The 14,206-nt window shown below is 40.7% G+C and overlaps 1 protein-coding gene across 1 annotated transcript; it reads right to left on the bottom strand.

Moving 5' to 3' along the window:
• Positions 1-695: 695 nt before the first annotated feature.
• LOC117321572 (inactive polypeptide N-acetylgalactosaminyltransferase-like protein 5) lies at positions 696-13,883 on the bottom strand. Its single transcript, XM_033876034.1, has 4 exons — positions 13,754-13,883; positions 3,276-3,519; positions 2,238-2,882; positions 696-1,515 (listed from the first exon to the last, which is right to left on the bottom strand). Exons 1-4 carry the CDS (start codon positions 13,881-13,883, stop codon positions 696-698), a joined length of 1,839 nt encoding a protein of 612 aa, XP_033731925.1.
• Positions 13,884-14,206: the final 323 nt, after the last annotated feature.

Genomic DNA, 14,206 nt, shown 5'->3' on the forward strand with positions numbered 1-14,206 from the left:
ACTATATCCAGGAATTTTACTCTGATAATGAATAAACAAATTATTATCGTCAAAGACGGAACAGCCTTTTCAACAGCCATCTTTCGTTATCGCCGACGTTACAATTATGACGTCACTATAATAATGACGTCATAATAAAGATTTGGAAGTTATGGACTCATAACTTCCAAGTGAGCTTGGTAAAGTTATATAGTGGGGCTGCAGTGTAAATGTAAATATAGAATAATGAAAAGAATTTTTCGACCAATCACATTTGAGTATTTACCATGAAAACAAAGACATATTAATTATAGTGGTATGAAAAAAAAATCTCAACCAATCAGAAAGCCGCATTCTGCGTACAAACAATGGAAAATAAATTATTTTGATGTAATAATACATATACTAATTAAAAAAAAAAACCAGTTGGAGACAAAAGCATGCATCACTTTCACCTTAGGCCTACAAAATGAATATGTTTCCTAATGTACATGTAATTGTTATAAGTATAATCAATATTATTATTAATGCAAAATGTTTCCTGTCTGCCTTTAACTTCAGCGGTGATTTCTGTTTCCTTCCTGCAACAGTTTAGTGAGAAAAAAAAAGACTTCTAGTGCTGAGCTAGTCTATACATGAACCACCAATTGTCACCATCGGAATCCGAAGCCGAGCATTGTGTTGCTAAGGGACTAATTTTAGAGTCAGATCCAGGATCATTCACACAGAAATACTTCTCCTCTTCTGTCACAAACTGGATGCGTCCTTCCTTTCCTTGGGATGGGAACTTCCACCTGCCTTTCAACACACCCTGTTGTGGCAGTACATGTGCTTACACGCAGATTATAGGTTTGATCGTCAATGTAAACACATCTGTCTTTGTGCATAAGTTGGCGAGATGTGGTGAAGGTGAATGTATTGTAGGGCAGTATTCTATATACATAACACTCGCCTGTAAACCTAACTGTATCATCAACAACGTGAAGACATTTCATACTTTTTGCGTGAGTGATTTCTCCGAACAGCAACGCATCTTGACGTGGAAGAATCTGCTCAGTAAGAACATGACGAAGGTACCATTTGAATGGCTTACATCCCAGTTTCCGTTTTAACTCGATTCTTTTCCTTATAGATTTAATATCTTCCTTTGTAAACTTGGGCATTTTTGATACTGAAGATTTCGTCACTCTGTAAAATATATCTTTGTAGTCCTCTAACCAAATCTCTGCAACTCTCATAAGATTTGTAACAATGATCGCTTCTCGGTCTCCATCATAACTATAGCCTGCCGCCTTTTTGAACAGATGTCCTACTCTCGAGCAAGGAACCGTATACACACGGCCAGCACATAGCCAATTCCGGAAAGACAAATCAAAATGCTCGCCTCCCCAGATTTTCAGATCCTCATCGAACCCGCCTATTCTGAAAAAGTGATCTCTCCTCGCTGCGATAGCGTTTCCGACCAGAACTGGAGTCCAGAAGTTCTCGGTTGGACTCTTCGGTCTGAATTCCACAGGCAGCTTGAACCAGGAATACCTATTAACAATCAGATAAGATTGCTGTCGTTAAACCATCAACATTTCCAACGAATAAAGATAGTCGTCGCTAAAACCTAGATCAAAATTAAAACATAATAAAGACAAAAAAGACGTTTGTGTCAAACTTTTATGAAAATATTATGATGAAAAAAATGGAAGCGGTAAAGGACATACCCGTTTGTTTTGGTTTGTTTTTGTTTAACGTCCTATTAACAGCCAGGATTATTTAAGGACGTGCCAGGTTTTGGAGGTGGAGGAAAGTCGGAGTACCCACAGAAAAACCACCAGCCTACGGTCAGTGCCTGGCAACTGCCCCACGTAGGTTTCGAACTCGCAACCCAGAGGCCCTCGTGTAAGAGTTTGGCTGGCCAGTACTCGGCAAGCCTCGTGCTGACTGTACAAACTCTTACACTCGGGTTGAGATATCCCTGTCCACGGAACAGACCCGTGATAGATTCTAAGGAGCATTGAAGATGGAGCGATGAAAAACTTTCATAAATACCTACCTTTGGTTGCAAGTATGTGAGAAAAAATAATCAATCATGGGTCTGTTCTGCGAACAAGGATATCTTACCCCTCATGTAAGACCTTGGCTGGCCAGCACTCGGCAAGCCTCGTGCTGACTGGCTAAACTCTTACACTGAGATATCCCTGTCCACGGAACAGACCCATTATAGATTCTATTAATCTATTACTGTATGATACTCCTGTCAGACATACCGTAAATCCCAGCCGAATCCGCCTACAAACGGAATGTCTGAATCCATTGAGAAGTACTCCAGAGTTTCGCCTGATATTATGTCTACTTGAGGTTGTAGAATGGCCGTTGGTTCTTTCATCAGAACTGCCAGTAACGGTTCAAGCCACTGTACATTGCATTCCATATGTGCGTCAAAAAACACCAGTACATCACCTGACGCAGTTCTCGCGCCAATCATCCGAGATTTTACGAGACCTTCTCTTCTCTTGTTATGAATGACCTTGACCTTAGGAAGATATGAGACGTACAAGTCAAGGTCGTCTTTCAGATAGGTTAATGTACTTTTGTCATCCACCAGAATTATTTCGTGGACAAGATGTGAAGGTGTCTTGTCCAGTATGCTATGGACATTCCTCAGGATAAGTTGGAGAGGCTCGTTATGGAATATAATCACCAAGGAAACTGTTGGCATGGTAGCAACATCCGGGTAGGTTAATCCAATACAGTCCTTATGTCTGGTGTCCGGAATTCTCCTCCCGACAGGAGTCATTTCATTGACGGTATTGTTAATCTGGGAAATCTGTCGCGTGGACTCAACGTTACGAGAAACAATTTCTTTTAGAAGAGTGGCAAGCTTGTGTTTACTTTCCGACAATGTAGCTACTCTGAAAAAAACAATGAACACATACTTACATAAATGGTTTCTCATCTTATCCTGAAATACGTTTTAAGGCAATATCACATTGTATTGTTCTCTTCTGAAGCCATTGATCATTGTTTAAGAATAAACAATATGTAACAGAGCACATGATTAATTAAATTTAAATCACTGCCTCCGCTAGGGATCGAACCAAGGACCTCTGGCTTACTAGTCTTATGCTCAACCGATCGAGCTAAAGAGAATATCTCTCTAGCCGAGCGGTATATTGCGGCTAGTATTTACCAGGGTTACAAATACATCGTTTTTTTGGTGGTTTTTTTTTGCAGACATTATCATATAGGTTGAACTTAATTACGAAGACCTGATTGAAGTCACCAGAGTACCCTTACTTCCTTACCTGGCACTGGACACGACTGTCTCCTTTCGTCTATTATTGGGATTGTCAATAACGTTTCTAACTGAAAATTGTTTGTAGTGTTCGGTATCGTTGTTCATTTTCTCCATTCTGTTCCGAACTTCCCGAATATTTCTTTGGAAATCATCATTCATGGCATTCATCTGTTGCTGAAGGGCATCCAGACCTGTACAATGAGGGCTACTGACAGCATAGTCATTTGGTAGAGACAGGAGAAGTAAGATGGCTGTAGAGAGGAAAATGAACAGAAACAGCAGCAATAGAAAAACAATCCTGTTCGCGTACCTTGGAAACATTCTGACTATTAACGACGTGTAAGCTCACGTATATCACACGAGAGTTTAGTGTTTTGCCTGCGGGGACAACAAGTCAGATTGAGTAGGAGCGTTTAGCTGGGATCATTCACCCGATCGAACTACCACACGACGAGAGAGTTCTAAATAATATCTTCAAATAATTAATGACATAACAAATTTAGCTTGTTATTGCCTTTTAATAAGAACATAACTCTGACTTTTGTTTTGTCTTGATTTCGTACGATTAACAACTTGAAAAGAAGAATCAACAACTAACTTAATTTCGTTCTGACAATATTAATCTAACAATGCTATGCTTCCTTCGAATAAAATCTTATTGGGGTTTTGAAAGATTGATGAGTCTCATTTTAATATATTTCCTTCCGCATACATTTCATGTAATAGATATACTAGCGGAGAAAAGAAACGAAAGGTCGGTTTTTCTAATATAACTAAGATATAAATGTATCTTAAACGACATGTAGTCCAGTTATATGATGTAAATGAAAAAACAATATTCTGTTTAGTTGGGCGTCTCAGAGATATATCGGACGCCCATGCGTTACTTCGCGATGTCAAGATAGAGACATACGTCTCCCGCCCCTCCGTTACCGATCTCAGACGGGATGGCACGTCAACTTATCCGCACTTATGGTCGGCCAGTGTGTCCAAACACGGTTAAATATCGGTTACGGGAGTTTCATTTAAGGTCACGATGTCTCTATGTTCGTCCGCGACTTACTCAGAGGCGACACCAACGTCGAATGCCCTGGCACATGCACCTTATGGGTTTCGTTTGGCCCATTGGAGTCGAGTGTTGTTCATTGTTATGCGCTTTACGGGTTAGATGGACGACAACGTGTCTATAGACGTAGTGGTGAGCGTAACGAAAAGCGACACATTCGGGAGAGGGTCTTTTGAGGTATGGGCAGTGATAAAGCAAGGCGTGAAAACACCTCTCGTAGATGCATGTATTCATTCTAATCTTACAGCAGTAAGGTGCGAAGGTGTGTAGCATGCTAGGTACATGTACATTCCTCGGGATGACAGCGGCTCGTTATTGAATAATACTTGGCATGGTCGCTATATCCGTACAAGTCCAATACAATTATTATACCAGGGCCGTATTCTCTGTTTGGTGGCTCTAACCCTTTATTTATCAGGGCCGTATTCTCTGTTTGGTGGCTCTAACCCTTTATTTATCAGGGCCGTATTCTCTGTTTGGTGGCTCTAACCCTTTATTTATCAGGGCCGTATTCTCTGTTTGGTGGCTCTAACCCTTTATTTATCAGGGCCGTATTCTCTGTTTGGTGGCTCTAACACTTTATTTACCAGGGCCGTATTCTCTGTTTGGTGGCTCTAACACTTTATTTATCAGGGCCGTATTCTCTGTTTGGTGGCTCTACCCTTTATTTATCAGGGCCGTATTCTCTGTTTGGTGGCTCTAACCCTTTATTTATCAGGGCCGTATTCTCTGTTTGGTGGCTCTAACCCTTTATTTATCAGGGCCGTATTCTCTGTTTGGTGGCTCTAACCCTTTATTTATCAGGGCCGTATTCTCTGTTTGGTGGCTCTAACCCTTTATTATCAGGGCCGTATTCTCTGTTTGGTGGCTCTAACTCTTTATTTATCAGGGCCGTATTCTCTGTTTGGTGGCTCTAACCCTTTATTTATCAGGGCCGTATTCTCTGTTTGGTGGCTCTACCCTTTATTTATCAGGGCCGTATTCTCTGTTTGGTGGCTCTAACCCTTTATTTATCAGGGCCGTATTCTCTGTTTGGTGGCTCTACCCTTTATTTATCAGGGCCGTATTCTCTGTTTGGTGGCTCTAACCCTTTATTTATCAGGGCCGTATTCTCTGTTTGGTGGCTCTAACCCTTTATTTATCAGGGCCGTATTCTCTGTTTGGTGGCTCTACCCTTTATTAATCAGGGCCGTATTCTCTGTTTGGTGGCTCTAACCCTTTATTTATCAGGGCCGTATTCTCTGTTTGGTGGCTCTAACCCTTTATTTACCAGGGCCGTATTCTCTGTTTGGTGGCTCTAACCCTTTATTTATCAGGGCCGTATTCTCTGTTTGGTGGCTCTAACCCTTTATTTATCAGGGCCGTATTCTCTGTTTGGTGGCTCTACCCTTTATTTATCAGGGCCGTATTCTCTGTTTGGTGGCTCTAACCCTTTATTTATCAGGGCCGTATTCTCTGTTTGGTGGCTCTAACCCTTTATTTATCAGGGCCGTATTCTCTGTTTGGTGGCTCTACCCTTTATTTATCAGGGACCGTATTCTCTGTTTGGTGGCTCTACCCTTTATTTATCAGGGCCGTATTCTCTGTTTGGTGGCTCTAACCCTTTATTTATCAGGGCCGTATTCTCTGTTTGGTGGCTCTATCCTTTATTTATCAGGGCCGTATTCTCTGTTTGGTGGCTCTAACCCTTTATTTATCAGGGCCGTATTCTCTGTTTGGTGGCTCTAACCCTTATTTATCAGGGCCGTATTCTCTGTTTGGTGGCTCTAACCCTTTATTTATCAGGGCCGTATTCTCTGTTTGGTGGCTCTAACCCTTTATTTATCAGGGCCGTATTCTCTGTTTGGTGGCTCTAACCCTTTATTTATCAGGGCCGTATTCTCTGTTTGGTGGCTCTACCCTTTATTTATCAGGGCCGTATTCTCTGTTTGGTGGCTCTAACCCTTTATTTATCAGGGCCGTATTCTCTGTTTGGTGGCTCTAACCCTTTATTTATCAGGGCCGTATTCTCTGTTTGGTGGCTCTAACCCTTTATTTATCAGGGCCGTATTCTCTGTTTGGTGGCTCTAACCCTTTATTTATCCAGGGCCGTATTCTCTGTTTGGTGGCTCTAACCCTTATTTATCAGGGCCGTATTCTCTGTTTGGTGGCTCTACCCTTTATTTATCAGGGCCGTATTCTCTGTTTGGTGGCTCTAACCCTTTATTTATCAGGGCCGTATTCTCTGTTTGGTGGCTCTAACCCTTTATTTATCAGGGCCGTATTCTCTGTTTGGTGGCTCTAACTCTTTATTTATCAGGGCCGTATTCTCTGTTGGTGGCTCTAACCCTTTATTTATCAGGGCCGTATTCTCTGTTTGGTGGCTCTACCCTTTATTTATCAGGGCCGTATTCTCTGTTTGGTGGCTCTAACCCTTTATTTATCAGGGCCGTATTCTCTGTTTGGTGGCTCTAACCCTTTATTTATCAGGGCCGTATTCTCTGTTTGGTGGCTCTAACCCTTTATTTATCAGGGCCGTATTCTCTGTTTGGTGGCTCTACCCTTTATTTATCAGGGCCGTATTCTCTGTTTGGTGGCTCTACCCTTTATTTATCAGGGCCGTATTCTCTGTTTGGTGGCTCTAACCCTTTATTTATCAGGGCCGTATTCTCTGTTTGGTGGCTCTAACCCTTTATTTACCAGGGCCGTATTCTCTGTTTGGTGGCTCTAACCCTTTATTTATCAGGGCCGTATTCTCTGTTTGGTGGCTCTAACCCTTTATGAATCACGGCCGTGTTCTCTGTTTGGTGGCTCTAACTCTTTATTTACCAGGGCCGTATTCTCTGTTTGGTGGCTCTACCCTTTATTTATCAAGGCCGTATTCTCTGTTTGGTGGCTCTACCCTTTATTTATCAGGGCCGTATTCTCTGTTTGGTGGCTCTAACCCTTTATTTATCAAGGCCGTATTCTCTGTTTGGTGGCTCTACACCTTTATTTATCAGGGCCGTATTCTCTGTTAGGTGGCTCTAACCCTTTATTTATCAGGGCCGTATTCTCTGTTTGGTGGCTCTAACCCTTTATTTATCAGGGCCGTATTCTCTGTTTGGTGGCTCTACCCTTTATTAATCAATGCCGTGTTCTCTGTTTGGTGGCTCTACCCTTTATTTATCAGGGCCGTATTCTCTGTTAGGTGGCTCTAACCCTTTATTTATCAGGGCCGTATTCTCTGTTTGGTGGCTCTAACCCTTTATTTATCAGGGCCGTATTCTCTGTTTGGTGGCTCTACCCTTTATTTATCAAGGCCGTATTCTCTGTTTGGTGGCTCTAACCTTTATTTATCAGGGCCGTATTCTCTGTTTGGTGGCTCTAAACCTTTACTTATCAGGGCCGTATTCTCTGTTTGGTGGCTCTACCTCTTTATTTATCAGGGCCGTATTCTCTGTTTGGTGGCTCTAACCCTTTATTTATCAGGGCCGTATTCTCTGTTTGGTGGCTCTACCCTTTATTTATCAGGGCCGTATTCTCTGTTTGGTGGCTCTACCCTTTATTTATCAGGGCCGTATTCTCTGTTTGGTGGCTCTACCCTTTATTTATCAGGGCCGTATTCTCTGTTTGGTGGCTCTAACCCTTTATTTATCAGGGCCGTATTCTCTGTTTGGTGGCTCTAACCCATTTATTTATCAGGGCCGTATTCTCTGTTTGGTGGCTCTAACCCTTTATTTATCAGGGCCGTATTCTCTGTTTGGTGGCTCTAACCCTTTATTTATCAGGGCCGTATTCTCTGTTTGGTGGCTCTAACCCATTATTTATCAGGGCCGTATTCTCTGTTTGGTGGCTCTAACCCTTTATTTATCAGGGCCGTATTCTCTGTTTGGTGGCTCTAACCCTTTATTTATCAGGGCCGTGTTATCTGTTTAGGTGGCTCTACCCTTTATTTATCAGGGCCGTATTCTCTGTTTGGTGGCTCTAACCCTTTATTTATCAGGGCCGTATTCTCTGTTTGGTGGCTCTACCCTTTATTTATCAGGGCCGTATTCTCTGTTTGGTGGCTCTACCCTTTATTTATCAGGGCCGTATTCTCTGTTTGGTGGCTCTAACCCTTTATTTATCAGGGCCGTATTCTCTGTTTGGTGGCTCTAACCCTTTATTTATCAGGGCCGTATTCTCTGTTTGGTGGCTCTAACCCTTTATTTATCAGGGCCGTATTCTCTGTTTGGTGGCTCTACCCTTTATTTATCAGGGCCGTATTCTCTGTTTGGTGGCTCTACCCTTTATTTATCAGGGCCGTATTCTCTGTTTGGTGGCTCTAACCCTTTATTTATCAGGGCCGTATTCTCTGTTTGGTGGCTCTAACCCTTTATTTATCAGGGCCGTATTCTCTGTTTGGTGGCTCTAACCCTTATTTATCAGGGCCGTATTCTCTGTTTGGTGGCTCTAACCCTTTATTTATCAGGGCCGTATTCTCTGTTTGGTGGCTCTAACCCTTTATTTATCAGGGCCGTATTCTCTGTTTGGTGGCTCTAACACTTTATTTATCAGGGCCGTATTCTCTGTTTGGTGGCTCTAACCCTTATTTATCAGGGCCGTATTCTCTGTTTGGTGGCTCTACCCTTTATTTATCAGGGCCGTATTCTCTGTTTGGTGGCTCTAACCCTTTATTTATCAGGGCCGTATTCTCTGTTTGGTGGCTCTAACCCTTTATTTATCAGGGCCGTATTCTCTGTTTGGTGGCTCTAACCCTTTATTTATCAGGGCCGTATTCTCTGTTTGGTGGCTCTAACCCTTTATTTATCAGGGCCGTATTCTCTGTTTGGTGGCTCTACCCTTTATTTATCAGGGCCGTATTCTCTGTTTGGTGGCTCTAACCCTTTATTTATCAGGGCCGTATTCTCTGTTTGGTGGCTCTAACCCTTTATTTATCAGGGCCGTATTCTCTGTTTGGTGGCTCTAACCCTTTATTTATCAGGGCCGTATTCTCTGTTTGGTGGCTCTACCCTTTATTTATCAGGGCCGTATTCTCTGTTTGGTGGCTCTAACCCTTTATTTATCAGGGCCGTATTCTCTGTTTGGTGGCTCTAACCCTTTATTTATCAGGGCCGTATTCTCTGTTTGGTGGCTCTAACCCTTTATTTATCAGGGCCGTATTCTCTGTTTGGTGGCTCTAACCCTTTATTTATCAGGGCCGTATTCTCTGTTTGGTGGCTCTAACCCTTTATTTATCAGGGCCGTATTCTCTGTTTGGTGGCTCTAACCCTTTATTTATCAGGGCCGTATTCTCTGTTTGGTGGCTCTAACCCTTTATTTATCAGGGCCGTATTCTCTGTTTGGTGGCTCTAACCCTTTATTTATCAGGGCCGTATTCTCTGTTTGGTGGCTCTAACCCTTTATTTATCAGGGCCGTATTCTCTGTTTGGTGGCTCTAACCCTTTATTTATCAGGGCCGTATTCTCTGTTTGGTGGCTCTAACCCTTTATTTATCAGGGCCGTATTCTCTGTTTGGTGGCTCTAACCCTTTATTTATCAGGGCCGTATTCTCTGTTTGGTGGCTCTAACCCTTTATTTATCAGGGCCGTATTCTCTGTTTGGTGGCTCTAACCCTTTATTTATCAGGGCCGTATTCTCTGTTTGGTGGCTCTAACCCTTTATTTATCAGGGCCGTATTCTCTGTTTGGTGGCTCTAACCCATTATTTATCAGGGCCGTGTTATCTGTTAGGTGACTCTAACCCTTAATTTACCAGGGCCGTATTCTCTGTTTGGTGGCTCTAACCCTTTATTTATCAGGGCCGTATTCTCTGTTTGGTGGCTCTAACCCTTTATTTATCAGGGCCGTGTTATCTGTTAGGTGGCTCTAACCCTTTATTTATCAGGGCCGTATTCTCTGTTTGGTGGCTCTAACCCTTTATTTATCAGGGCCGTATTCTCTGTTAGGTGACTCTACCCCTTTATTGATCAGGGCCGCATTCTCTGTCCAGTGTAATAGAGTCAGTCACAAAGTTTCAATTAATTTAATATTGCTTCTATAATACATTTTAAAGTGAATCTTAACAAAACTTCACAAAATTCACTGTTAGTAAAAAATAGGTGAACCTGGAACAAAATTCCTCTAAGTGATGGGTAGGTGCGTGTACAGTATAGGTGCATGTACAACAGTATATATGATTGTATCAGTACCCTCACCAGTTTCAATTCAATCTGACAGCATGCAACTCAATAACACTGTCAAAAGTGGACTTTATACAAATATTGACACCGCTGCTATTAAATAGTGATGGTTGTAAACTCGCTTTTATTTAATAAATTAATTTAACAAATTAAATAAGGCCAAAAAGTGTGATTTCTGTATATGAATTAAATAATTATTTCTAATCCATCCCTAGGGGTAACAGGACACCCTGTGGTAAAAAAAACAAACCTAAAATTTGTGTACCTTAAGTCTCTTTCATCCATGAAGAATGTTTGATTTCTTCATGTCCGGAAGTTTAGAAGTTTAGTAAAAAATTTTTTGGTCCCACTGCTCAGGCCACTGTGGATCAGTCATAGTACCAATATATGTGTGCATACTTTTGCACAGATATCCCATTCTGATAATTCTAATCAAGTTTGTGTTATTTCCAATAGCAACATTCAATATAATTTCTGTTTTTGTATTTTCCCTAATTACTGCAGAGTAAACTAATAACCCGGGTCCCTCACCTAAAAAAAAACTACAGACCCAAGGCGCATGAAATTATATCAACTTCAAAGGACTTTAATTGAAGATCCTTCTATCCATATGTAATATTTGATTCTACCATATATTGGGAATGGAATAGAACATTTTGAACTGTTATTCAGTCACTTCAACCCATGTTTGGGCAAAACCGCATTGGACCGAGGACATGTACTTATAACATATGATTTGATGATCTGTTTAGAGAGAACTTTAAAAGAAATTCACTTAACAGTTAACATTGTGCGCCTTTCAAAATAAAATATGAATCAACTTTGGGATTACATCAGTATATAATGTTCTGTCAGTTCTGTAATATCTGGGTGGAAATTTAAATTTAGTTCTTTATATCAGAGTTTTTCGAGTTGTCAGAGTTTGAATTATCTGATATATATTTTATTACTATAAAGATAAAGATTTTGACTTGAACCAGTGAGATACTTTAATTTATAATCAGTGTTTTGGAGTTATCCTAGTTCGAGTTAATTAAATACATGTATTCTCTCGTCTTGTCTCCACTAAAACAGAATTTGTAGCAAATTTAAATTAAACCTGCTAAGAGTCAACACCCTAGACAATTACTCTCCTTTTGTAATTATGATTAATTACAAAATAATTATAGAAATTATATAATCTAGGGCTAGTGAAAAAGTGTTGGAACATCGAACACCTAAGAACACAAAAAACAGTCCTTGTATGTTTTGACATTGAGTACAAAAGATTGTTTTAAATTTCCTTTTTATAAATTTTGGGCAATAATTTTGTGAAATAAACAGTTACTCTACTTAGCAATAGAAATCTGATCTATAACACTCTCAACAGTATGATATGACAATAATTTATTAACATTGCAAAGGAATTATTTTTCAGATAAATTTCATTTAAAATTTAATCATTATTTTTGGTACAACCTACATATTTGCCACGTTGATCTATGTTTATTTCTGCTGACTAATGTAGACTAACTACACATTTACTAAGTGCCTGCATTTTCATAAACGATAAAAATCTAGGGTTATCACATGGGCTTATATATATATAGCCTACTGTAGCTAGTAGGCCTATTACTCCGACACATTTTAAATCGTTACTAGCCCCTGTGCTGTAGCTAATAATATAACCTACTTCTAATAAACAATGCGAGTCAGACACATATGATATATCGCAACATCTGTAACTTATAATTAAAAAAACTAGGACGTAACTGACAGGCACTTGTTTCCTAGTTGACTTTCGGCATGTTATTCTTTACAATGTAGAAATCAAGTGCCTGTGACGTGAGCCTTAGCGTTAACGCTGAGAAAACAAATCGACAAGGCGGCCTAAATATTTACGATAGAATCGATCATAACACAGTGCTGATGCTATCGGCAAATGCCTACCTTTGATCAGATCAGACTGGAACCGCATACAAAAATAATGACTATACTGAGTTTAATTCCAACGTACTCGCGTGTCTTGTTGTGTACAATATATGGGGGAATGGTGTCGGTGACATACGGTAATTCCCGATCGGTTACGGACGACATGATAAAAATAAAAGCAACAAGAAATATCTTTAAAAAAGATAAACGGCATAGTTTTAATGCTGGTGGTTATAATGTAAAACTACTGGTGAAATAAATTAACGAACTACATTTTAATTAATAAATGCGCAGTTTCAGCACGGATAACAAAATTGTATCAGTTTGAATCATTTTTGGTGATAATAGGACTGCAAATGTGTCATTTGAATAGATGCATCCACTTATTCAGCTTGCATTCAATGTAAAGGGGACATCACGGTAAAAACGTTGCAATTTTCACTGAATGTACGCGTTTTGTTCCTTTCCAGATATGTTTCTGTGCTGTCCCAATGTTCACAGTCAATCCCTATGTCCAGCTTGACCACTCGATTTAGTTGGGAATCCCCCTCTTAATTTAGCGCGGAAATTGTTTTTAAATCATTACTCGAATAATGAGAGAATCGCCCGGGCTTGTCAGAAAGGCCGTAAACTGCTCCATGCCATTATTGGTCTCGATAATCGGAATACCTGTGACATTCACCCCATGGTGAAGATAAATCTGTACAGGAAGGTGATCCTATCATCGATCCTTTATGGTTGCGAAAACTGGTGCCAATTGTCTATTACAAATACTCTATCAATACGTCGGTTCCAACACTATGCTTTAAAGCATATACTTCATCTCAGAAGGTCAACGAGATCGGATATGATCGAAAGTATGCTCGGAGTTATAAGGATTGACGCGGAGATATGTAAGCGGAAAATGATTTTTCTTCAAAAACTCATTCCCTTGGACTGCTGTTTTAACATCAAGCAGATTTTTCTCGTCCGTCTGTTCCAATACTTCCTTGCCAGTAATGGGAATCAACGAGGTTTCATCCCGGACGTGGTGAACATTCTCATCCGGTATGATCTTATGCATTATCTGGAATCGTATCTAAGGACTCGATGCTTCCCTGCTAAGTATGAGTGGAAGACTCTTGTTAATCGCGCTGTTCTCTCGCACGAGGACAGGTCACTTCGCTGTAGACTAGACAGTGATCAAGACTTCGAGAGATACAAGCTTATTCATAACCAGTACAGAACGTTTCACTTCTTAAAATTTCAAGCTGATGTACAGACGAGGGATACATATTTTTTATGCGAACTCATTACGTCTGTCCCAACTAAAGTGCCTTCATTCTGCCTCCGATGCAACCACGTAATTGATGACGTTACTGCTCACGTTGTTGCCTCATGTAATCTAACTTCTCACTTGAGAGAGAGAGCTTCCTAGACGATCTTCTTGAGTGTTTTGGAGCTGACTGCGTTACTCGCTTAATGACTATGGACGATGAACTGTTTCTTCGATCCATTCTTGGAGCTAAAGTGCCTGATGTTTATCTGGACCAAGACCCTTTCAAGCGGATGTGTCTTGCATATCTAATGCTCGCCTTTAAAACTGACACAGTGGTTAATTGACCACGAAACGCGTCACGTGAGCGCCCCCATTAAGGGTGGCGAGTGCTTAACGGCGTGACTTATTTCTTATTCTTTATATGACATTCTGAATGCTTTTTTTTTGTCTACTTTATTGTCAAACAAAATCTCCGGTAAGGAGGAAATAAAGAATGATGATGATGATGATGATGGTGGTGACATACGGTAATTCCCGATCGGTTACGGACGACATGATAAA

Source organism: Pecten maximus, chromosome 1 (assembly GCF_902652985.1).
Source record: "Pecten maximus chromosome 1, xPecMax1.1, whole genome shotgun sequence".
Taxonomy (NCBI): Eukaryota; Metazoa; Mollusca; class Bivalvia; order Pectinida; family Pectinidae; genus Pecten; species Pecten maximus.

What these genes read in the sequence shown, in the direction of transcription:
- LOC117321572 (XM_033876034.1), bottom strand. Translation starts at nt 13,883, where the DNA reads ATGGATCGAAGAAACAGTTCATCGTCCATAGTCATTAAGCGAGTAACG. An exon ending in AGATTACATGAGGCAACAAC is followed by an intron (nt 3,520 to 13,753) that starts GTGAGCAGTAAC and finishes TCCTCTCTACAG; the next exon opens with CCATCTTACTTCTCCTGTCT. An exon ending in GGATTCGGCTGGGATTTACG is followed by an intron (nt 1,516 to 2,237) that starts GTATGTCTGACA and finishes GATTGTTAATAG; the next exon opens with GTATTCCTGGTTCAAGCTGC.